The sequence below is a fragment of the Solea solea genome, chromosome 11 (assembly GCF_958295425.1).
Source record: "Solea solea chromosome 11, fSolSol10.1, whole genome shotgun sequence".
NCBI lineage: Eukaryota > Metazoa > Chordata > Actinopteri > Pleuronectiformes > Soleidae > Solea > Solea solea.
The window spans coordinates 15,542,723-15,566,889 of NC_081144.1; the positions used below are offsets into that span (position 1 = coordinate 15,542,723).

Consider the following 24,167-nt stretch of genomic DNA (forward strand, 5'->3'; position numbering starts at 1 on the left):
GTGACCTTATAAACTCCTATGTACTAACAAGCAAATATTCTAATATGTCATGATGCAGCACAGTGGCAGGTTTGGCAGCTGGCTAGTTTGAGGCTAGCACAGGGAACGGGGGGCTTGATTGGAACCACTCCTGCTGTAATTTTGGGCCTAGTTAGCCTGCTGATTGCCAGTCCCTGTGTTTAGATAGTAAAAGTGCAGTGGTGCTTTGAATAAAGACACCAGGATCTCTCCAGAGACAAAAAAAAAGAAGGAAACACACATACATGTGCTTAAGTAAATACACACACAGATATAACTGCTGGGAAATGAACTCCTGAACTTTCTCCGTACTGACTGAAACATGTCAGGAGCACACAGAAAAAAAACTGTTGCTTTACTCTAGCGTCATATTTTAAATCTGCCTCGTCCTGTTGTCAGATTGTTTCTGATTTAAATCTTAATTTTAGCACATTTCAAATGTTTTTATAGGTTTTCTTACCCCACACATACACAATCTTCACTGTCCATACAAACATTTCTGGATAAGGTTGAGAAATGGGATGAAATACGTCAAATATTATGTGCACACCTACACACACACACACACACCCCGACACTTAAAGTGCTCATCATCACTTCCACTCACGTTGGAGTGGTGGGATCCTGGTGCGCAGGCACAATCATGTTGTCAGTCTGTGGACATGACAATAATGATTGGTGACGAGGTTAACCAGGTCAGTGATGGACAGACCCTTTATTTGTAAAATGAGTCCTGGCAGAAAACAGTGACTGATGGAAAAAAACTTTCTTTCCCATCAAGGTTTTGGCTGAACTAAATCTTCTCTCCGTCTGGTCGGCTCCTCTCAGATAGCCTGTGAAAACTCTCTGAAATGTGCCTTTTGTAGCGGAGTGCCATTTAGATGATATATCTTTTCTCTGTGAGCAGTGTGGTTTATACATTTAAGTGCATTAGATGTCAAGTTGTCCTGGCTTTTGCTATTTTGAGGTTTTGCAAATGGAAATTCACAGACGTCACCGTCAACCAGGTACCTATTGGTTGATACTGGCGTGGTGGTGTCCACTCATTTATGCTTTTCTTCTAAATGGGAGCAAAATTCACAAAATTGACATAATGGGCTGTTGAGGAAGACCTGACATTATCTCCTCAGGAAAATGTTTCTGGGTATTCATCATATTTTTACTTGACTACGTCTACTTTCTATACACGGTTTTGGCAGATTTTGGGAATAAGATGCAAGGAAGTTAATAGTGTGATCTTCAAAGATATGCAATTTTGCCTGTGGTGCTAACATCCATCTATGTATGTCTTTTATTTTTTTTTCCAAGATGACAGTGAGCCAGTGGACAGCATGTACGACACAGAGAGTGACCTCGCGGGTTTAGCGGCCAGCAGTGGAGGCGGTGCCGACAGCCCAGAAGATGATGCAGAAGATGGCGTCATCAACATGTCCCCGCTGCCCTCTCCCACTCCCTCCCATCCAAACAGCAACCACCACCACCTGCTGCACCCCCACATGTTTGCCACCCACCACCACCATCACCACAACAACAACAGCAACAGCAGCAGCAATGACCAGGACTTTACCACGCCCAAGGAGGGCTCGCCGTACGAGGCACCCGTCTACATTCCTGACGACATTCCCATTCCCAGCGACCTGGAGCTGCGGGAGTCCTCTGTGCCTGGTGCGGGCCTGGGCGTATGGGCCAAGTCCTGCATTCATGCCGGTGAGCGGTTTGGTCTGCACAACTCTCTGCACCATGGGGCCACAGGCAAAGACAGCTCCTTTGGATGGGAGGTAGGCACTGCCTTGGTTAACGTGCTTTCTTTTTCTGTTGTTTTTTTCTTTTTTCTCTCTTTCTTTCATTTTACTATGACTCTCTATCAACTTCGACACGTTTCGTGTCACAAACACACACATGCAAAATGGAGCTATTCATACTGATCAGGAAGCGGCGCTGAAGAGGGTAAGTGAAGTGCTCCAAATTCATGCTGTCACAATGCCAGCGGTCAAACTTTATGCCTAGGCATCTATCCCCTCATCCATTTCATTTGCATCTAGGTTAGGCCTGAACCTCATGTTGGACACCTACACACACACACACACACACACAGACATACAGAATTCCAACAGCACAGATTTGTCAGATGGAAAAATCTCCTGATTAGTGAAGGTATCAGCTTTTCTGGGCAACGGTCCGAGCAAGCACACTCATTTGGTCACGCCACCTGATATGGAAATGGAGGAAGCGTATAGCCAATGCAGTGGCTGCATATTGAACTATTAATTTTCATTTCAACATGACATTAGAGGATATTGAAGTTGCTTCAGTAAGCTCATTAGGGAAAAAGGGAACTCCTGATCTCCCTCCCTCTCTTTCTGTGCCTCCCTCTCTCCCTTGTGCTCGCTCTCTGCATCATATACCTAATCAGAGATGAGATACACAGGTCTGCTTTTCATTTCACTGACTCCTCCGCTCTCCATTTCTAGGGGACTGGTATTTCGCATTGTCTCATGTTGCAACGTTTGTGTGTAATAAGGAGTAGAGACTTGGATTAGGTAATCATTCAAACACTGTGGTGGAGAGGACACGATGTGCATGAATTAGACGCCGCTGGCTAATGTTGTAAGAAGACCCTCAGGCCATGCGGTGATTTGTTTTAGAGCTTTGTCCACAATGTTCTACTGTCGTTTCCAGCGACACGGCCTTTAAAGGACCATTGCAAATTAAGGCAGCTCAAGAAAAATGTTTGTGTTGTATCTTGGCATGATGGAGCGCGTGATTATATAGTTTATTTGTAGAGGAGAGAGAAGTTGATCATCAGGAGAAACAGACAGAACAGAACTTCACAGGAACAGGAACAATTAGTCAATTAAAAATAAACCAGTTAATTGTTCAACCTTGTACTTTGGATTGGATTTAGAATTAAAGCGGTTAAAAGCAGATAGCTGTTGAAGTTTATGTTCAAAGCGTGGAGTTTATTGTTCATATATCTGCAAAAGACTGGCGTGTCTTGAAGAGCTCACTCAATAGTTTCAATCTGAAGAACTCCTGCTGCTGGTTTCCACCCAAGCTCTCATTTCTTTTTCCTTTTTTTTGGCCCTGTTTCCTTCTTAACAGTTGTAGGAGCATGCAGGCGATTAGAGCACACAGGCACACGTTATGTGGCAGAGTGCCAGGTGAACATTCTCTTTTTTGAAAGTTCATATTATGGCTAGCCATTCGGGGTGCAAAGGGCACCTCTCCAAAAGCTACACTCTCCCTGTAGCGCTCGAGTTTTCTCTCAGCTTTCCCTCCTCCTTCCTTTTTCCTCTCTAGACACCCGACTAATGCATATTCATCAGCTAAACTTTAGCCCTCTGGCTCGTAGGAAAAAGGCCACCTTTGGCTCTAAGGAGACACTCACACAGACACAGACTAAGAGTATTGTTGGACTTCTCATTTTCTTGGCTTCTTTCAGATGGTTAGAGAAATATCTCTGCACTGGAATCATCATGATGATCACACCACGATCGTATTCGTCTCTTTGTTTGTCGGCTTTCCTTTTATACGCCACCTGGTGTGCACGTACACACAGCAGATCGTACAGCATGTATAGGTAATATTGTTTCTCTTCAATATAAGCCCGTCCTCTTGTCCTCTTTGTCCTCAGAGGTTGTTGGAGGACTGTCTCTGGCTTGAACTGTATTATTTTTTTAAGATATCCTGTCTGGTTTGGGGCTGGAAGCCTTTGGGGGCTCTCCTCTCCCAGACTCTTATCACAGATAGTCATAACAGTCAGTCTGTTGATAGCCATCAACAGACTCCCCAAGGAGGCCCGTGCACCCCCTTTCTCCCCTCTTATGCTATCTTCCCCTCCACTCATCTACTGCCCCTGGTCTTAGACAAATAGACAGGCAAGTATGCCTGAGTGAAAAAAGATGTTTAAAGAATTGAGAGAGTACTTCAGATTGATTGAGATGGATGGAGGACGACAAGAGGATGCAGAACATTTTTGCACGGCAGCAGAAAAGCAGAATATTTTAGCTGCCAAAACAGAGGGAAGTGTTGTAAGAGATGATGTCATATCAGAGGGGTAAATATGATCATATCTAAGACCATTTACAATACAATGCTCTTAATTTAACTATATTAGATTAAAGCTGAATGCTGGTATCAGAGTAATTCATTTTACCGCGCTCACATGTAATATTAAATTAAACCAAGTTGCTGATGCTGAGGGGACCGTTTTATTCCCAAAATGCTTCTTGGGGATAAACCTCCTTGTTTTCTGCCTCACGGCCTCTTCATTTCAATTGAATTTAATGACCTTGAAATCAAAGTTTGCATAGTATTTTACACGTCCTGTAGCTCTGTAATCCTTAGGAACACAACACAAACACCCAAATTGCAGTTACAAGGTTTTCACCCATCAACAGTGATATATGTCATCTGCACTAGTACTTTTGAATCCAAAACAGATTTACTACATTGACTGCATTTTTGTGGATTTTTATTTATTTATTTATTTTTTTTTTTTAACTAAGACTGGCAATAACTCATTATATTGGCTTTGCGAGCACTGCGGTCTCACAAACAGCTCTAACAATCTCATGGCATACGCTGTGTTGCTTTCCGGATATCTGAGTGGAGGTGTAGATTAGTGTGGGGGGGGGAATTAAAAGAATGGCAGAGAAAGTGAAAGTTTAGGAGTGACGGATAGAAGAAAGAGGAAGGGAGAGAGGAAGCCAACTATTGTCTGTCCTTGGGCGTTGTGGATTGGAAGAGGTGTTAACTCATACTCATTTCAGTGAGACGGACAGGTTAATATAAGAGCTGCTTCGCTGCAGGCCATGGCCATTCTCTTCTGACTCAGACTCCCTCTCTGGGCCAGCACCAAGTCATCCATTTAAAAACCATTATGCTCCCCCTTTAGCACAACATGATAGAACGCCAGGGCCCTAGGTCTACCATGTCTCTGTGTGTGTGTGTGTGTGTATTTCTCTATGGTTGTGTGAGCTGCCAATCCTCCAGGATAGGAAGGTCTGAGCAAGCAGAGTGAAGAGAGGCCCTCAGAGAGTCCGGTGTGGGGGATCTACTGTCAGAGTGACTGCTGCTATTATCTGCTTGGTAGATTGGCCTAACTTGCCTTTTGATAGAGACATGTCACTATACAATGGCTGGAGGTATTATGCTCTTCAGTGACTGCCATTCAATGGACTCAGTGATCCAACTCCCTCTGGTATTCAGATGGCAAGAGAGAGGGCAACATATGTGGGAAGGGGTTTGGCAGAGGTTCTGCATATTAATCCGAAATATATTAGAAATACGGATGAATCTTTCCTAAGTGGCGCTCTTTAAAAAATAAATAATAATAATAACTGCACTCTGTCTATAGCCTTTTTAAGGAAAAACAAAGGAATCAAATGTCTCTTTGAATCTGGAACATTCACAAGGCAAGCAAACAATATGACCAAGCCCTCCCAATGTGATATTAATGGTGTTTGCTCTCACTTCTTACCTTGTGACCATTGGGTGTATCTTTGCAAATGTGAATCACGGCTTTCGAAACTCCTCCAGCACCTATTAGCTTAGTCTTTTCTCACTATCTTTTGTTTCTACAGTGATAGTGTTCTCACTCAGTTTCACTAGTCTGGAGGTCAGTGCAGATCAGGCGATGCTGTAAAGTCTCACCAACTGTGAGAAGATAGAGTCACTTGCTGGTCAGTTTGGGACAAATTAATGTCCGCTAAACTTTTAATTTCTAGTCTTTGTATTCTGGCATTTTTCACTTATAGAATATAAACCACTCAATGCCTTGAAGGCATTCTATACGCTCATGATGAGGAGGCATATATATATATATATATATACATACATACATATATATATATATATATATATATATATATATATATATATATATATATATATATATATATATATATATATATATATGACAAGGACATATTGTGCATTTTGATTTTAGGGATGTGCATACACACTTTGGACGAGGTCAGCACAAATCCTTTCACATGTATCACAGGGCCCATGTCAGCCCTGCAACCATATTTGTCTGTCTGCAGAGGTAGACCTTGGGATGACTTTGTTGCCAGGCAAACTTCTGTCTCTCTGTCCCTCATTCTCTTTCTGTTTACTTTTTGCGGGGTGATTTTCCATATCAGCATCATTCATCCAGTGATGTGTGGAAAGAGGCAAAAAGTATGCGAGCTCTTCTGTTTGCCCTGTTATTGACTTAGTGATAGGCTAAGATATCTGGCGGGCACTCTGATGTCGCTAAGGTCCTACGTGACACGTACCCATCTGGCCATGGCACCGTGCACCTACGTTACCCTCTCCCACGATGCTGATGTGGTGTTCCTTCTTTTCAACCTTAATGGCTTCGCTAAACTAAATGTCCTTGGCTCCAAACGTTAGTGAGAAGAAGTTCTGGCGCACCCTGACACTTATCTGTCTTGACCCACCTTTCGCCTCCTGGAGTGTTTGCTTGCCTTTTGTGTTTTACCTGAGAAAGGCGAATGGCCAAGCACTTATGCTGCAAGATATCCCAATAGGGTATTCAAGGTACAGCTCACGACCTGTCTGATCTGTTTGCGCCGTCCACAGAAAGGTGTTCTTTATCTTGGTGTTTGGCCCACAATGTGACTGGACCTGATAAGACAGAAACTCCCTGGGACTGACTGCCAAGAGACAGTAGTCACGGCAAGTAAATGGATCGCACGAGACGGCGAGAGAAAGCGGGGGACTGAGATAATGAGAGATTGAGTCGTTTTCTGCTTGATTTGAGTAATTGCTTTTGCTTTTCCGTATTCTCCCAGTGACAGTCATGTTCTGATTTTTCAATTACAAATGTTGGTTAAGGTCAGACAATGCAGGCAGTCACTTGCCATAACACATGAAACCTCAATCCGACATGAAACCATTTGTTCTTCATCCATTTTTAGACACTCAGTCTTAATATTACTTGTAGTTAACTTTAACCCCCACTGTGTAGACTATTGTATAGCCAGAGTGACGCTTTTTTTTTTTTTTTGCTTTTTTTTTTTTACATAAATGGGGTCATTATCATGTCTCTTAGTAATCAAATCAGGACCATGGTCTGATGAGCAGGGCCTTGAGCTGAGAGTACTTCTCCCTAAAGCCACTTAGCATGAAAAACAGCAGGCCACCTTTGCTTTACCTCCTCAGTCCTATTTCCATTGGAGACTAGAGGGTAATAAAAGGGTCAGATCACCTATGCACCCCCACCCAAAAAGGGGGAAAAAAAGCATATTTTTGCACTTAGACCGCTGACCCCCTGTGAGGTATGAGGACACTGAATACACTATGATGCAAATTAATATTTGTATGTAGTTTTGAGGATATCTAATATCTCAAAGCCTTTGAAAAATTAATGTTACTGACTACCAGGGATTATTATGTCACATACATTATGAAATATCCAAATTGCTAATAATCAGTGCTGTTATTAAATAATATGTTTTAAAAATGTGAATTATATGCAGCAATGTGTGGGCGTTATGGCTAAAACTACCTTTTAAAATTATTTATGGACAGAACACAGAAACAAAATGTATTGTGTCTCAAAGTATTTTTCACACTGCATAAATATTATATCGATACATATTGAACCTTCACTGTTGCTACTGAAGAAAATCAAATTGTAATACACTGTATATTCTTATTGAATTATTGCTCAGCCCTAATTCAAACCGTTTAACATCAAAAGTATGTGTTAACGTAAGGAGCTGCTTTGGCTCATGTGCTCACAGTTCCACATTGTGTAATGAAAGGGATATCAAACCTGTGGTTTCTAATAACAGTATTGACCAACAGTGTGTGGTTTTCCGTCTTCATTATTTGACTTTGACAGAAAACCAAAGTTTACACGCAGAGCAAAAACACCAGCGAGAGAGCAGAACACCACACGTCCTGGCCATGGGTGCTGTAATATCTTCCATTCACGTTCATTTTATGTAGGTTTTAAACATGCCATTAGCCAATTTAATCCAATTTTCCCAGCTTGCGGAGCACTCCAGTGGAACAGATTCCATCTAATATTAAACATATGGTCGCTGTTGCCCCCGAAACACCACACCAGAGCTAGGCTTTTTTGAGAAGCTGTTCAAGACAAACCTCCTGTGTACCAGTGCAAACCATTGTCAATTATCCTCAGTGAACATGGTAATTGATAACGAGGAAGCAGGGCAGCAAATTAAATGTCAGGTTTGATTAGAAGCCTGATGCCTTATCATTTGTTCATAACTCATTACCAACATCTGTTAATTAGTTAATAAATTAATTTGCAGGGCTCAGATGAAACGTGTGCAGGCTCTTGAGGAAATACATGGGGCAAAGTCATCCATCTTTGAAGAGAGTGGAACTCAACAAATATTGTCCCTGGGATTTGGGCTGTTATTACTTGGTCATTGGTTTCAGACCTCAGCCACTCTTAGCCAAGCATTCTCAATAGGACCTCTTGTTTGCCTGACTAACCCCCCCCCCAACTCTCCTCACGCACATCCGCCACAATGCTACCCTTTATTGTAGGAGGTTTCTCTTCACAGAAATGCTTTAAACTTTGATTTAAAAACCCCCTCATTGACCCACCAGTCCTCTGTGGTAAAGCACAGGTAGAGCTCCTGTCCATTTCCTCTCTCCCCCTCCCTTTCACCATGTATCTGGTGGAAACCCATCATTCATCATTGCTTTGGAGAATGGTTCCATTCGTCAGGGCCTCGGGGCACGAGCAGACAATGATTTTGCTCTTTGCCACAGCGGAAGATGATGACATTTTTCAGATGTGGTTTATTCTGGTGATTAAATTTACACTATTAAGTGGAAATAACATTGTCTGCTATTGTAACTCTTACTGTTAGGGTGATATTTATAAATCTGTCATGAAACAAGGCTTGTCCTACTTCACCTCTGACTTTCACTGTATGTGAAACATCTGTGTTGGAGTGCTATTGAGTGTCTTTGCATAGGTACAAGTCCTCCTTTTCCTTCCATAGTCACAGAACATTCACTTGTTCTTCCTTTTTCACTCACTTTCCCTTTCTCCCGCACAATAAATCTCAATCCCTTGTGCCACTTAACATTTCTGTGACTCAAGCAGGAGGTGGTGGCCTATTAATCAGGTTCCTGTGGCTGTTGTGATTGCCATTTTCCATAATCAGATACACAACACTGCCCAAACGAATTGGCTGTAGAAATATCTTTTGTCATTAACTCCTCGCAGTTCTTGCACGGTACTGTAGGCCTCAATGGATGAGGAGTAAGCCCAGCAAGAAGTGCAGTGCTATAACTTTTTAACACATTTTTACGAGGTAAAAAGACAAAATTTCAGCACAGTGTGCGTCTTTGTCAGATTCAAGCAGTTGACGTGCAAGAAAACACTGTAAAATGCCCTAATAAGCATGTTATTGGTTCTAGGAGAGGCTTTTTAAAACGGTAAAAGTATAACTTTAGGGTAAACTTTATATTCCCTGCTATTTATAAGTTTATATTAGTTCTAAATAATTCACATAAATGTGATATTAATGCATTAGATGTTTTAGTGTGCACATGCCGTGTTGAGCACATGAACATGTGCAGGCATATAAACGGCACATTACCACATGCGCATACATCCGCACAAACATAAAGAGACAAGAGACACTGGCGGGCAAGGGAAAGACATTCTCCCCTGTTTTTCTTTCCTTTACTCACTCATTTAGAATAACAGGGTAAAGTGAGAAACCGAGCACGGTGACGACATTAGGTGTAAAAACAGTGTTGAATTGCCGGAGTGTCGAGCACACTGGGATGTCTTTACTTTGGAAAGGCTTCGGAATCGCTCGAGTGATTTTCCCTCATTTTCTCCGCCACTGTCATTGGGATCAAGACATGCATGAGACAACGAGACACTTTTTTGTTTAGTTTTTTTTTTTTTTTTTTTTTAAGCAGAGCTGCATATGTCTATTTGTGTGTATCGTGCGTCTGTCTGTCTGTGTGTTTATCTAGGAGCGCACCAAAACACATGTGCATTAATCACCCGCACTGGTCCACACTGTGTATAATTCAAGGGCTGACATATTTCCCATCTCACCCGGTGTAATATCTTAATTTAGTGTGAATGTTGTGCTGGATGGGATGACAGGACTCACACTGCATGAACATCTCCAATAGCAGCCCTCTTGTAGTTATGCTTATGCCTTTTTTTTCCCCACATGCAATGTTATGTAATTTAAGGAGCAGAACTTTAACCATAACTTTTTAGCTTGTAAAATTTTGTCAAATTGTCACTGTCAACCAATACAGACAACTATATGGAGTTTTTGGCGCTTCTACAATGACAACAATGATTAGAGAGAAGGTGAGAGAGGATGCAGTTGGTTGTTACTAAAATGAGTGGTGCACAGCAAGCCTCTCAGTGATACTCCTCTCTAGAAATTGCAGGATTCTGTTCTGTGTCACTCTTGTCTGCTGCAGATTCTTTTTTCTAAACATCAGAAGAAAGGCATTGTCATATTGTTGGGGGAGTGCGACAATGTATATACATAGAGGAAAAATAGGCCTGCACCTTTAATATGAGTTTATGTACAGTATGTGGTTACATGCATAAAATCAGATGGTACAACATTTGCCTGTCAAATCTATGCCATCTATGTCCCTTTTTTGATTATGAACTCTCCCTCCGTATTTAACAGAATATATCAAATATTGAGCCCCCTTATTATCATTACAACACAACGTTCATAATCAAATGTGTTGCTTTGTTTACTGTTTTATTTTATTGAGTGTCTCTGGTGACAAAGCCTGCTCCCCTCTGCTGGCCAAGAGCTCACAATGCCACTTTTTGAACGGGCGCTAAGTGTGTTTGGCATTGTGTAACTGATGTTTCTGAGAGGGTGGGGTGGGGTGGGGGGTGCAGGAGCAGCCGTTCTAGTAAAACTGTGGAAAAATACATTCACGTACAAACCATTAGAGCACACACACACACACACTCGATGAAAGGTGCCTAACAAACTGCTCAAGAAGAACAAGTCATCTCCTTTCCTTCTTCCTCTCCTGTGCAATCTGAGACAGGATCGCTTTCTATGTTTACACCATTTCCATTTCCCTTTTTCTTTTTTCCTTTTTTTTTTTCTCCGGTTCTTATTCACTTACAACTATGTTTGCAGATACACACACACACACACACACACAGCATAGTGTTCTCTTTAGCATTCATATGACGGATCACCACAGGGTTTTCTGAGGATCCCTCATGGAGTCTTGAATTCAGCGGTGCATTTTTATATAAACATGCTCATGTCCCATTACAGCGTTTGTTAACACCAGTGTACTCTCATCTACTGATCTATGTGAAATACCTGTCATGTGCCTTTAGGACAAATACACACATTTTGCTTAATTATGCCCTGATAAAAACCAAGACTCCAATCTTTTCTTTTGTGATTCATTGATTTTTAACCCCCCTCGCTCAACCGTATGTGGCCTCCCTCTCTATTTCTCATCTCCTTCCTTTCTTTCTGCTCCCGCCTACTCTTTTCCTGGCCTCCGGGATCCCAGTGCTTCTAATTCGGCCTTATCAGTGAAGTAATTTAGCTGCCACAGCTTGGGTTTCTGTCGCGCGGCATGCAGCCCCATTGTCCTGCCCTGCTGTTGCTGAGATAAACCCTCGGATTGAACAAAGTCCGCGCTGACCTTTGCAAACTCCCAAATCTCACTCTGTACAACCCCACCAACAGAGATTCTCTCTGCCTCAAGCTCCTTTCTTGGGGTGAGGAGGCTTTGGGGCATATCAAGTAGGAGGGTGAAGGCAAATGAGTGTGTGTGTGTGTGTGCATTTGTATGACTGTGAAAGAGTGAGAGTGTGAGGGGTGAGGGTGGACTGTGTAAGCGTGAGATGGACAGGGGAGAGGGATTAAGATGGCTGACTGAGCCTGTCTATATTTCCAATGGCACTTTGCTCTAAGAGGGAGGCAGCAGGAGAAAAAGTGCACCGCAAGCAAAGCATTCAAGTGTGCATTTTTCTGTCTCCTTCAAACTGCAAGAGGAGGCTTTTGTGAACCACAATGTCTGACCCCCTTTCCTTCCACATTCAACCGGAAATATGATTTATTTTATATATAGGAGACAGTTAGTGTCTTAGTTCCCTGTTGATGTCTATGAAGCGGCCCATACAGAGAGGCACTGTTGAACTCCTTGTCACTATCACGTCCTTCATTTCTTGGCAGAAGGCCCAAGAGGAGTCTGTCTGGATTGTTGCTTTGACACACAGTGGAACGGTGAAATAAGGACGGTTGAAGCCAAGTGGATGTGGTGGGGGTCGGTGCTGTGGCGGGGAGGTTTAGGGTACAATGCAACAGGAGTGCTCTCTCCATTGTGAACCACTGTCATCCGCCTGAAGCCACTCTACTTGCTCTCAATATTGCAAATCCTCTCTTCTCTCGATTGTAGCCGTCTGTCAGTCAGGCAGGGGAGCTCGTCAATAGGTCTTGGAGTTAGGTATTTAGAGAGGGAGAGAGAGAGAGAGAGAGTGGGTGGAGGGTGGAATGGAAGAGCAGAGCAAAGAAGAGTTGTTAATTCAGAGAGTTGAAGCTGTGTGTGTGGGGGGGATGCAAAGACAAAACATGGGCATTAAGCACAGTTCAAGTGTGGGATTCAAAATTAGTGATGGAGGATGAGAGATAATCTGCACCTCTCCATCTCTTCACTGGGGTGGCCCTGTGTTCATCCCAACCTTCATCCCTCCATCCATCTTTCTTCCTTTCCACCTCCCCCTACCCACCACCACCACCACCACCTGCCTGCAAGCCACCACCAGTGTTCCCAGGGAGATGAGCGCCACGGAGAAGAAGGACCGCAAGGGATTAACTTTTCACATGGCTGGGAGTCCTCGTCTCAAAAGACCTGACAACCCCAGACGGCTTGATTAAAAAAGAAAAGAAGAGAAGAGGAAAGGAGAGAGGGAGGGTGGGCACAGGAGGAGGAGAAGAGGGGGAATTCTTCACATGATGGCCTTGAGAGAGGGATTTTGGATATTGGGTGTCTTTTTTTTTTTCTTCATCCAAAGCCCCCATGTCTTGGTTGAGAATGAGCAAATTGTTCCTCCTGTTCTGTCGGCACTCTCTGTGTTTCTCGGCCGAAAGATGTGGGTGGGCACCAGTGCATAATGTTGACTCCTTCCAGGAAACCTAGAGATGGCCTCTAGAAATCAGTGGAAGTGGTGAATGTTGATTCCACCCATTATCCACTTTTGGCTGTGAAAATACATCAGCGAAGCAGAATATTCAGCGGTCAGTTCCAACTTTCTACAGTGATGTGATTAAAATGTGCTGTATTATTTACTCATCTGTCATTAATGGACTATCACAAGCCCTCTGTTGTTCTATGTATGTCAGAATTGCATTACAGTCAAGGAAGACATTGGCAGACAGAGGCAGTGAACCATTGCTGGCTTAAACTTCTAGTGTTCAAGTGGCAAGGCGCCCTATTTCCCCTCACTCTATCCCAGATAAACTGGGCCTCTCAGGTTTGTCTGTGAGAAAGAGAGGACAAAAATCAAAACAAACGCTCCCACTGAAGTGAAGATGGGAGAAGGGGTAGCCTTTCCTCTCTGGCTTGCAGATCAGCAACTCAACCTAGCGGGACAGTGGGCCACTCAATACCTCCCATCTTGTCCAGGTAACGGAGTGGCCCAACAGGGGGGTCAGGGAAGGTAGCAGGATATTGTCTTACAGATCACCGCTCACCCTCTGGCTTCCTCCACATGGCTCAATTATCCTCTTCTCATATCAGCTTCTGGGGTACACTCACCCTCTCTTCCCACACCCTTCCGCTAGGATACAAACATCCACTGAGAGATTTAATTTATGTTAACACCCAGTTTCTTGCTAAGATAACATATATATATATATATATATATATATATTTAGAAATGCTTAGAAACAACATACTTCTTAATGTTCTCTGGAATTGCCAAGCTTAATGGCAGTTGAACCTTGAAAGAGAAACCTGAACGCAAGACTACAACTACACCCACCGTATCTTGGAGTCTGTTCGGTAACTTATGCTGTCAACATAAGTGGTGCTAAGGACAAGAAAGTCCATATCCAAGGGGTGACTAACACAGTCAATTAACCCTAATATCAGCCCATATTTCTCATTAATCATGCTACTTACAAGCCATATGGCCCCAGACTCCATGGAAGCTCTGAACCTATTTGCTGTGCACTTGACCTTACCAAGACCCAGGGGAATGCAGTAGTAGTTGAGCTCTTGTTTCCAGGTTGTCGTGTTCCCTTTTACTGGTCTGCTGGATAAATAGATGATTTCACAGACAGATGAACAGAGATCTTGTAATTAATTTAATGAGCCTCAAATGTTATTTTTCACTGAGGGAAACGACAACAAAAACGGAATGAACGATAGTAATAATAAAAAAGTAGGAGGCTTACCGCAGGCATAGCCATCTGTAGCGCTGAAATAACATGTAATCAGTTATTCCATCAAAAAAACAGTACATTTATCTATAAAATTATCTCATGCATTGTTTATTGAATCCCAAACGTTGGGCATAGGAATTTACCAATGATTCAAACTGTTCAGCATTCACAAGGAGTTCTACTTTTTGTGGACCTTTTCTTTAAAGTGTGTAGAAACTGACATAATTCTTTTGTTGTAATACATAAACACAGGTTGTGGAAGTTTAAAAGTGCATACCGCACGGACAGTTAAAGTATGTGATTGTGAATAATACCAACTCAAAGCCTTGAACCCTGCTATTTCTGAAGTGACAAAAGTGACAGAACTGATATGATGCACTGACTCCTATTCTTCTGACCCTCGCACTAAATCAGTTTCCAATCAGTATTTCTTTGTCTGAGTACTCCATCCCTGCAGCACGTCTGTCATTAAGTGAGTCATTTAGGCCATCACAGGTAGGCCCACATCATAGCCTGCTGGTGGCTTTCAGTGGGGAATGGCGTTCTTTCTACTGTAATGCATGCTGAAGTAGCCACAGCTAATGTGACCCCTATAGTTTGGTACTGCATTAGTGCCACAAAACCCAGCAGTAGGCTTTTAACCTGGGGACGACAGGGCCATGATTATGTTCACTGCAGGATAGGTTTGGCCAGAGGAAGCTCAGCCATTCATACAATAGGACGCACATACAATGTCATAGAGAACATTGGCACAATTATGGGCTTCTATTTTCAGGCATTTTCTATTGCTGAGTGGTTTCAGTTTATGAAACAAGTTTTGAAATACTTTGCCCGTGCCACTTCCTTACCATCAGTTTTATTGTATCCATATTTACTGCCTCTATTTATTTACCAACTCTTTCTGTCTTGCTCTCTCTCAAACACACACACACACACACACACACACACACACACACACACACAGACGATCCAATCCTATTTCAAGATAATTCTCTTCTCCTGTTTGCTCCGGTTGTCTCAGTATCTTGAGCCACTAGAGACTGAATGGCACACTGAGAAAGCTGATCTCACAGACACATATTCACACACACACAAAACTGTGTGTGGTCCCACCATTTCAGTCCTCACCATGTTTTCTAATGCTTCATCAGGTCCCAAGGTCAGGATTTTGGACCTAAGACTAATCTTTTAAGTTCTGCACTGTTTCAGTCCCCTTTGTTACGTCTGAAGTCACTTGCCCACCTTTATTGCTTTCCTCTTGCACTCCTTTTTTCAGGACTGTGTGACTACAAAAGGTTCGGTTGTTTTCTTTCCCATCTTTCTTTCTCTGTCCATCTTTTCTGCATTTTCTTCATTCTCTTTTTTCTATTCCCCCTTTGCATAATTCAAATCAGAATCCCCATGTGAGCACATTGCTCTTGACCTAGCTTAGAAAGCTCCTGATTGCTTTAATAGCAGTCCTTGGATTTGAAAGGTGGGTGTTTTTAAGGAACTCTGGTGAGGAATATGCACAAGTGTGTGTGTGTGTGTGTGTGTTCGGGGTGTACAACCCAAGGGTGGTTGATTACAACTGACCTCAAAAGTGTTACGAGAAAAAGAAGTACAAATATGCAAAGTGGATGTGTGTGCTTGCATAATTGGGCCAGAGAGGAGTGTAGTGAGGTCAAGTAGAACAAATGGTCAGCGCCGTGAACTGAAAGTCTTCAGGAAACACACACACACACACACACGTGCAAAACACTTACCCATATATACAGCATATTATGTATGTTTAAGGGGCACTGGCAACTTTGAGGTTGACACAAGTGAGGTTGTGATGTCTAAAAGAAGCCAGTTTCATTCCCCAGTCAGTGATGGCTGACAGTAAAGGCCTGCGGTTTGCAGTGAGAGTCTCCCAGATGGAAATGAGTTTAAGTGTGTGAAGCATCGCATGACTGAAGAAAAGAGCCTGTGTTATGTGTGCTCGGCCATGTCAAGATTTAAAATATTAACTGCCATCAACAGAACAAGAACAAAAGCAAGCCGGCGTGTTTTGCAGAAGAGGCACAAACGTGCACATGGCTAAGCCCTTCAACAGTGGGATTGCCCTAGCATTTACCAAAGTCAGAAGCCTCAAAGTACAGGCCAGCTAAGGTTGGAGTGAGGCCTGGCAAACCCAAAGATTGAGTCTGAATTAGGCCTACCATTCAAAGCCACTGAAAGGAGTCCCTGAGCCTCCTATTCTCCACCAGCAAATTGGGAGGAAATCTGGTTATTGTGCGGAGTTTTGAAGAGGCTGGTGGTGGGGAGGAGGCTGCACACTGTGCTTACCTATAGATGAGAGTGGAGACAAAGCATCCTGGGACATCCAGGAGAGGCTTTGAAATCCCTCTTGGCGAGAGACAGAGGCAGCTTGGAGTAGCTGCTGGTGTAGAAAAGGTCAACGGCGTGGAATGGAAGAGGAATTAACTTGAGAGTTTGCAAGGATATTTATGAAATAAAAAGTAAAATAAAGAGCATTAGCACTTGAAGGCCAGCATGTTTTAATGTGACATTTACATTACATTACACGTCATTTAGCAGACGCTTTTATCCAAAACGACTTACAATGGAATTGAATACAATCAGCCAGCGCCTGCAGACATTTAATGCTGCAGGCGCTATGTTTTACATTCACATTGAAAATTTAGAGCAACATGATTAATTTTGTATACAAGGAGCAGCCCTGGATCAGGGGTAGAGTGGTTTATCTTCCAACTGGATGGTTTGATCCTCAGCTGCTCTATGTGCTCTATCTCGATGTGTCCCAGGACAAGACACTTCTCCCAAACTTGTCTTAACTGGACATTTCACCGTTGCCTTTGAAGGACTACGCACAGCAATGATTGGTTCCCTCCTGTGGTCAGCTTCAATTAGCTCCACTGACAAAAACCCCTTGTGAAATGAAGCTACTTTACACTCTTGACTCGAACTGTACTGTTGATATCAATGTCTTTTCTAGTGCAGCACATGTATTTACATTTAACACACAGTATTTACTCACAATCCACAAACATTCTCCTTACAAATTATTACTATTACGTCCACAGCATATGCCGCTACCCGTGGCGGTGTACTCAAAGCACATGTGTAGATTATATCAAAGCAATAATCACAATTAAAATCACAACCTCAGCAATGTGGTCCATGCACGGGAGACCGCTGACTGCTTCTGTTCCCTTACCGTGGGACACCAGAGTGTGACAAACTGACACCAAAGCAACCTCTGATGGTGATGATGATTATGATGATGGTGATGAGGATGGCAGTCTTTTAGGAGCCCTTTGATGGATGAGGATTGATGTGACCTACGATGAATTGTGTGGGCCTACATGTGTCTTTGTGTATGAGAGAAGACAGACAACCCCTCCGGCTAACTTCCACACAGAAACACACACATTTTGATGGGCGGCGTTACACTGCAGCGACCCTCTTCCTGATCAGCAGTGCAGCCTGGGGCTCTTCCGGAGTCTCTTGCCCTTATGAGAGTCCACCCCCCTAATGTCTGGCCTACTATACCAATGCCACCCCTCTCTTCTTATTTTCTCTCTTCTTTCTCTGTCTCTCTCTCATTAATCAATGTCAAGCCATTCAACAACAAGGCCACCATTCTTTCTCTGCCTGCCTCCTCTGCTCCTCGTATATGTCATTGTGCCATGACCCTCCCCCTGCACCGACTCAGTGGCCGCCATCATCTTTTCACATGGCCGCAGAGCCGAAACCCAGGCCCACACTGCCAACATGAAAGGTTCTTCAAAAGGCAGAGAAAGGAAGAGAAAAAAGTGAGGAGGAGACTTTCTCTTACTACTCTCTTTTTGTCCTCCCTTTTCCTCCATTCTTATGACTGAGGGATGAGGAGGAAGGCCACGGTCTTTACATAATTCATGGGAGACACAAGTGAAAACAGCCATTGAGTAGTAAAAAAGTTTGGATGGAGCAGTCACTGGGGGTGGAGGGATATGTACGCCAGTCTTTGTGCCCCTGGAACCATCTTCTCTACTTTTCGCCATTCATTACCACCCCCCGAACACACAGTCATTGTTCCGTATTCATCATTAACCTCTGGTATAAGTCAGCCACTTCACCTCGTCTCCGGGGTGGGGGGGGGGGCTCATTTCTTTCGTGTCTTTGCAAAGCAGGGAAGTAGATGTTTCCTTTTATTGCTGATGTGAAGATTTTGATGGACTCCGAATAAGCAAAAAAAAAATCATTAACCCTCATGTAGTGCAGAAAAAAAATTGAGAGGCAGAGCTTTGAGTATAGGAATTAGACTTGATTATTGTGAGGTGATGCTGACACTGTTCATAAGCAAACATTCTTGGACACATTCACTTATTATTCATACATCAGACCCACAAATCGGAGAATAAGCACCTTCAGCATTTTTAGATGTCCACCGGGCACTTGTCAGTTTACCATTAACCTCCATGTCCATGTCATTGTCATACACTGTAATGCATTTTTTCCCATACTGCTTTTCTCCTATTAACCTAGAAATAAGTAAAGCAAATCACAGGCCATCCACTCCCTAATACCCTGTTTAAACACTTAATTGTCCATATTTACAATAAATAATGAGACCACTTCTCGCATGAGTTCCTCGGCATGTCTTTTGTTTACAAAGGCGCAGATTGTCTCCAAATCGGCAGTCATTTGGGGGGAAGCATCTGCTTAGATATCTTGCTCTCTCTTCATGTCCTCCTTCACTGGGCATCTGTATGTATTTGTCTTACTAATGAATGGAACAAAAGTTTTGCAGGGGCCCTGTGGAAGAGGGGAACAGTTTGTGAGGACGGACAGTCAGGGTGAAGCTGAAGTGGACTGTGCTGAGTAGTCATTTGCCGTGAGGTCGACAGTGAGAGAGCAGCCAACAATGAGAGTGATGGAGACTTGACCCCACAACCTCTTCCCTACTTTCTCTTGCCTTTTGCTCCAACCCGTCCTCAAGATTTCTTTCTGGAAGATAGATGACCCCCCCTCTCATTCATGTCAAAAGCTATTGCCCCCCCCCCCAGACCTACAAAGTTACATACCTATTGTCTGCCCATGTGCACATGCATGGACACTCCACACACACACACACACAGAGACTATTGCAGTCAATCTCGTGGTCATCTCAGGCATTTTCATCTAGTGTTAACTGAGACTCTCAACCTTACATACAGACCTACAGACCTTGTCATGGACACACAGACACACTCGCCATCGCTCCCACTGAGACCTTCACCTTCAGGCAGCAGGTATGGATTTGTAAAGAGTGGGAGATGAATGAATTGATAGACGGATCAAGAAAAGGGCAAGGAGAGAGGAGTGAATGAGGACTGCAGAACGGACACTGGGCAGTAAATTACTTTGCCAATCAATCCTCCCCCTGGGTAGTCTTGATGAAACCTGTCCAAATTTCCCCCCACTACTTTAAGTAACCCTCCAACAGTTTGTCAGCTGAGGGCTGGGAAATAGGGCGAACAAACAAGTTGCAAGATTAAATGTTGCTGGGAGGAGGGAGAAAACAAGAGTTAAAGAGAGAGAGGACCTTAAAAAAGGGAGAGAAACGGTGAGGTCAAGTTGGAGAGAATAAGAGTGCATGTGTGAAGGGACTCAAGGAAAGACCAGGGAGAGGTTTGCTGCAGGGATGGAAAGGGGCACTTTGTAAAGGAAGGTTTCCTCAGGAATGCATCCTATTCTCACTTTAATATGAGTAGATTCTGACACACACACACACACACACACACGCACACACAACTCTGCTCAGGGGTCTACATGGGTGGCACATCAAGGTGACACTCTGTGACTTTAAGCATGTGACATTTCCCAATTACAGCACAATGCAAGGCTACAGGCGTCTGTGGCAGCTTCACACACACACACACACACACACACACACACACACACACACACACAACACAAAATCACTTTTTAACTCCTTTCTTTTACGTTTTTCTTTGGTGTTGGTGCACAGCCACCGCCACCCCAAACATACGCACACACACACACACACACACGTATGCACACGTACAAACAAACATACGCGGCCCACACGCACTTACAGAGCGTTTTCTGTTGTACACTTGTTTTCTGGCAAGTTTAAGAGAATCTCTGCCCAGAAATGTGAAGGGAGTGCAAGGGCTGTTGGGAATGTTAATTTGGTAATTTGTTGTTTTACATAATCAGGGGAGGGATATAGTGGCGATGCTGGTGGTGCAGTGAGGGTAGCAAACACATGTGTGGGTCTGTGAGAGGCTGTGGTGGAGGGGTCGAGGGCAATGCTGGGTGACGAGGACCAGTTCAGTGATGTAGATGACTCCCAACCAAGTTCATTTTCTGTGAAAGAATTGGGCAGAAATACCATGACGGTTGAAGAACAAGCAGCGCCTCATGCCCATAGAAGGTATTAAGATGTCTCTCATACATAGCTGCCCTCCTCCTCCTCCTCCTCCCCTGTTACCCATGTCGCTTACTCTCAGTCACTCTCTCTCCCACTCCAAAATCTGGGATAGTGGCCAAGTGCCACCAAGGACACTAAGGCTAATAAATCATCCTTGTTTCAACATCTGCCCAGTCCCAAAGGGCTGCCCACTGCTGTCACCCCACCCCTTGTGAAGATGGGTCCACGTCTTCATTCCTCTTTCAGAATCCCTCCATACTGCTCCAACAACACTTCCCCCATCTGACTGACAAAACATCTATTGTCCCGTGCCCAAGTGAAGAAGAGACCCTCTTTTCCCCTCTTTGACAAAAGCCGTCTGAAGCCAAGATGGGGACTGCCAGCCGAGATGCCTGGGACCCGGCAGGGGTGCCCCTCTCCTACTTCAACTTCTCCCCCGCCTTCTAGGTCATCCATCCCTTACTCATGCTCTCTTTTTTGGTTTTAATACTCCCCTCCTGTGCGGGTCACTCACACAACTCGCCCCCCCCACCCTTTTCATACTGCTGAACTCTCCGCTTTGCATAAAGACATCAAGTGACAGCAGTGAGAGAAAACAGCCAGATTTGGCAGAAAGAGATATTCGACATGGCTGTCAGTGGCCATTCTGCATGCCTTTTGTTCACTTGGGTGTAGTTGAAATAGATAAATAAACAGTCATAGGCTGAAAAGCTGGGATCAGAAGCTTGTTGCATTTATTCATATTGAGCAGAGAAGAAAAAGAGGCAAAAAACCTGCTGCTGCCAATTAAGAAGAATGACACAAAACTCAATTCACAGTGTTTAGATTTGTTTTCATGGCTGAGGCTAAAACTGAGCTATTCACTGTCTTTCTGTGGTTTGCTCTAAAGATGGCAGAAGGTCTTTAGCATTCTCTGTGTCCATCTCCATAAAGAAGATCTGGGAAGTCGTCTCTGGACTCATCAGTTAAGAAACACTCTCTCCACGGTTACTCACAAGGCTTCATTTACTGTGAATACACAGCACTTTTTCCCAGCACCTCCATCTCACCCCCAACAACGGGGAGTACCGCCCATAACAGTGCACAGGCCAGCCTCTGGCCACATTCACAGGACTGTCTGTGTAAAAAAGAACAAAGTCACATCACTTTGACTAGTAAAGCCACTTTGAAGATGATGCTTGCCAGTCAATTTCAAATCTAAAATTTGAAGTCAAAATGAACCAAAATAACTTTATCAACCATTTGCAGTTTTACATTTGCCCATTTTGAAAGTGTATACAACTAAATGTTTCATCAAATGTTTTAAGTTGGACTTTTTTAACAGAACTCAATAATAATAGGGTTAAGAAAGCAGTGTGTTTAATTTTTACATCAGGAAATATGACATTGTAGAGCAATATTTTGTCTTACTTTACATTTTTTCTGGCTAGCCTGAAATCTTAAGTTTATGCAAATTCTTTAATTTTTCCAAAAGTACTGAAGCAGGGAAGGATGTTTACTGACAAGGTCCTGTGATGAATTAGTCAATTAGTGTTAGTGGCATTTTTTGTTTCATATTTTATTCTGAATTATGCAGATGGAGGCACTGTAATTAATGTTTTTTTTTCTTCTTTTTCTTTTTTGTGCTTGAGTCATTATGCATGGAAATGTATTCGCCTCCAATTTGGAGCTTTGAGTGTTTTCTCATTACAAGCCGCATGGGTTTCAGGATGTGAATACATCTCTATCAAGGTTTTCTTGATAGACATTGTTTACTGCTCCCTCAGAATACATTCATTCATATCAAATATTGCTGGACATTTTTTATTTTTTTTTTACTCTTAGGCCAACAGTATTCCCCCTCAGCTTCTCTCTCGACTGCAAAACATTTAGATTGCCAATTAGCCCCTAAGAAGAATGGATAATTTACCAGAGCAAGCAGGCGCCTGATGTCTCAATCTGCCCTGTGTCAGCACTGTGAAAAGAAATACTCTCATGTGGGCACACACACTTGTAGAGACACACAAGTCCATAAAAGAAAGCTTGCTGTCCTGCGTGTGAGGGGTGAGAATAGATGATGTCCTGCACAGCAAATAGAAGAAAAGTTAAGTCATTTAAAAAAAAAAAACTAAATGCAAAACAAATAAGGTAAGCATGTTTAAAAAATTGTGAAGAGGGGTCTCATTGAGGCACTAAAGAGGCAGGACAGGCAGCAGTTCAGCAGTGGCCCCAGATTGACTTGTCTGCGAGTGGATAGCAAGCCAGCTCCTCCACACAACACCCACATTGTCCAGTGTGCCAATGAGCCAGAGCAGCACTCCAATCCTCAGGGGAGCTGCCTTAGATGAACACATTATAGATACATGTTAGCCTTGGCCCGACCTTCCGTACACTCTGTTGAGCGCTCAGCAGTATGGGGACAGAGGAAGAAGGGAGGAACTGAGAAATGAAGTCCACATGGAAGTTGCTGAATGCTACGGAAAAGGAAAAGCCTGTCCAACAGCTCATCCATTAAAAAAACCAAAACATCTATGAAACAAGACACTCTGTATCTGTTCAGGGGGTGAAAAGTGTAAAAAATGAAATGAAACAAGCTATTCACAGTGATTCATAGGCCAACTTACTAGATCATCCGTCTTTTTCTTTGTGCCCCTGATGCCCCCTTCATATTCTGATGGGAAACTAACCTGCTGCAGTGTTATCAGAATGTGTCATGTCACTAGCAAGTGGCCAGCTACCTCCATTGACTCTGATAGGGATAGAGAAAGGCAATAGATTCTTGTCCGGCTCCCAAAACCCAAACAACATTAGTGGCACTGTCCTATTTCTTCCATGCATGCTCTCTTTCCCATGCCTGCTGTTAAACACACAAAGTTCCCCACAAAATGTTGTTGTTTCAGCTTCTATCTCTCCACTGTCATTAGCCAGAGACAGGCTGACTGTCACTCCCCTCGCTGTCTATGTGTCTGCAGCCAGTGCCTCCTTCACTTAAGGCCCATCAGTGGCCACAGACTTTATCTTGCCCAGGGCAGCCCTGTGATAAAACTGTTAACAACACTAATGTGTGGCGCGAGAGAGCTACTGGAGCTGCCACTGTCGGGGTGAGTAAGTCAGGTCAAGGGCTTTTAACATCTGGTGATGTTGCACCAAGTCTGCTTCAGCTTCGCACCACACAGTGCCACGCTGTGGGTCCTTTCTCGTTGTTTCAACTCGTATGCCTTTTTACTTTTCTAGCCTGTACCCCTGTTCCCTGTCTTCCAATGGCAACTGTGTGGGGAAATAGGAAAAGAAGAAAAAATTGACAGAGCTCGGCAGGACTGAACGGGGCCTTCCCTCCCCACATGCCTTAG

The 24,167-nt window shown here is 43.5% G+C and overlaps 1 protein-coding gene across 8 annotated transcripts in view; it reads left to right on the top strand.

Moving 5' to 3' along the window:
• Positions 1-24,167, top strand: part of prdm16 (PR domain containing 16) — a 166,119-nt gene that overhangs the window by 51,928 nt on the left and 90,024 nt on the right. For all 8 annotated transcript variants that reach the window (XM_058642850.1, XM_058642857.1, XM_058642851.1 and 5 more), the window contains exon 2: positions 1,327-1,796. In XM_058642850.1, the coding sequence (XP_058498833.1) occupies positions 1,327-1,796 (470 nt within the window). The remainder of the gene's footprint in view (positions 1-1,326; positions 1,797-24,167) is intronic.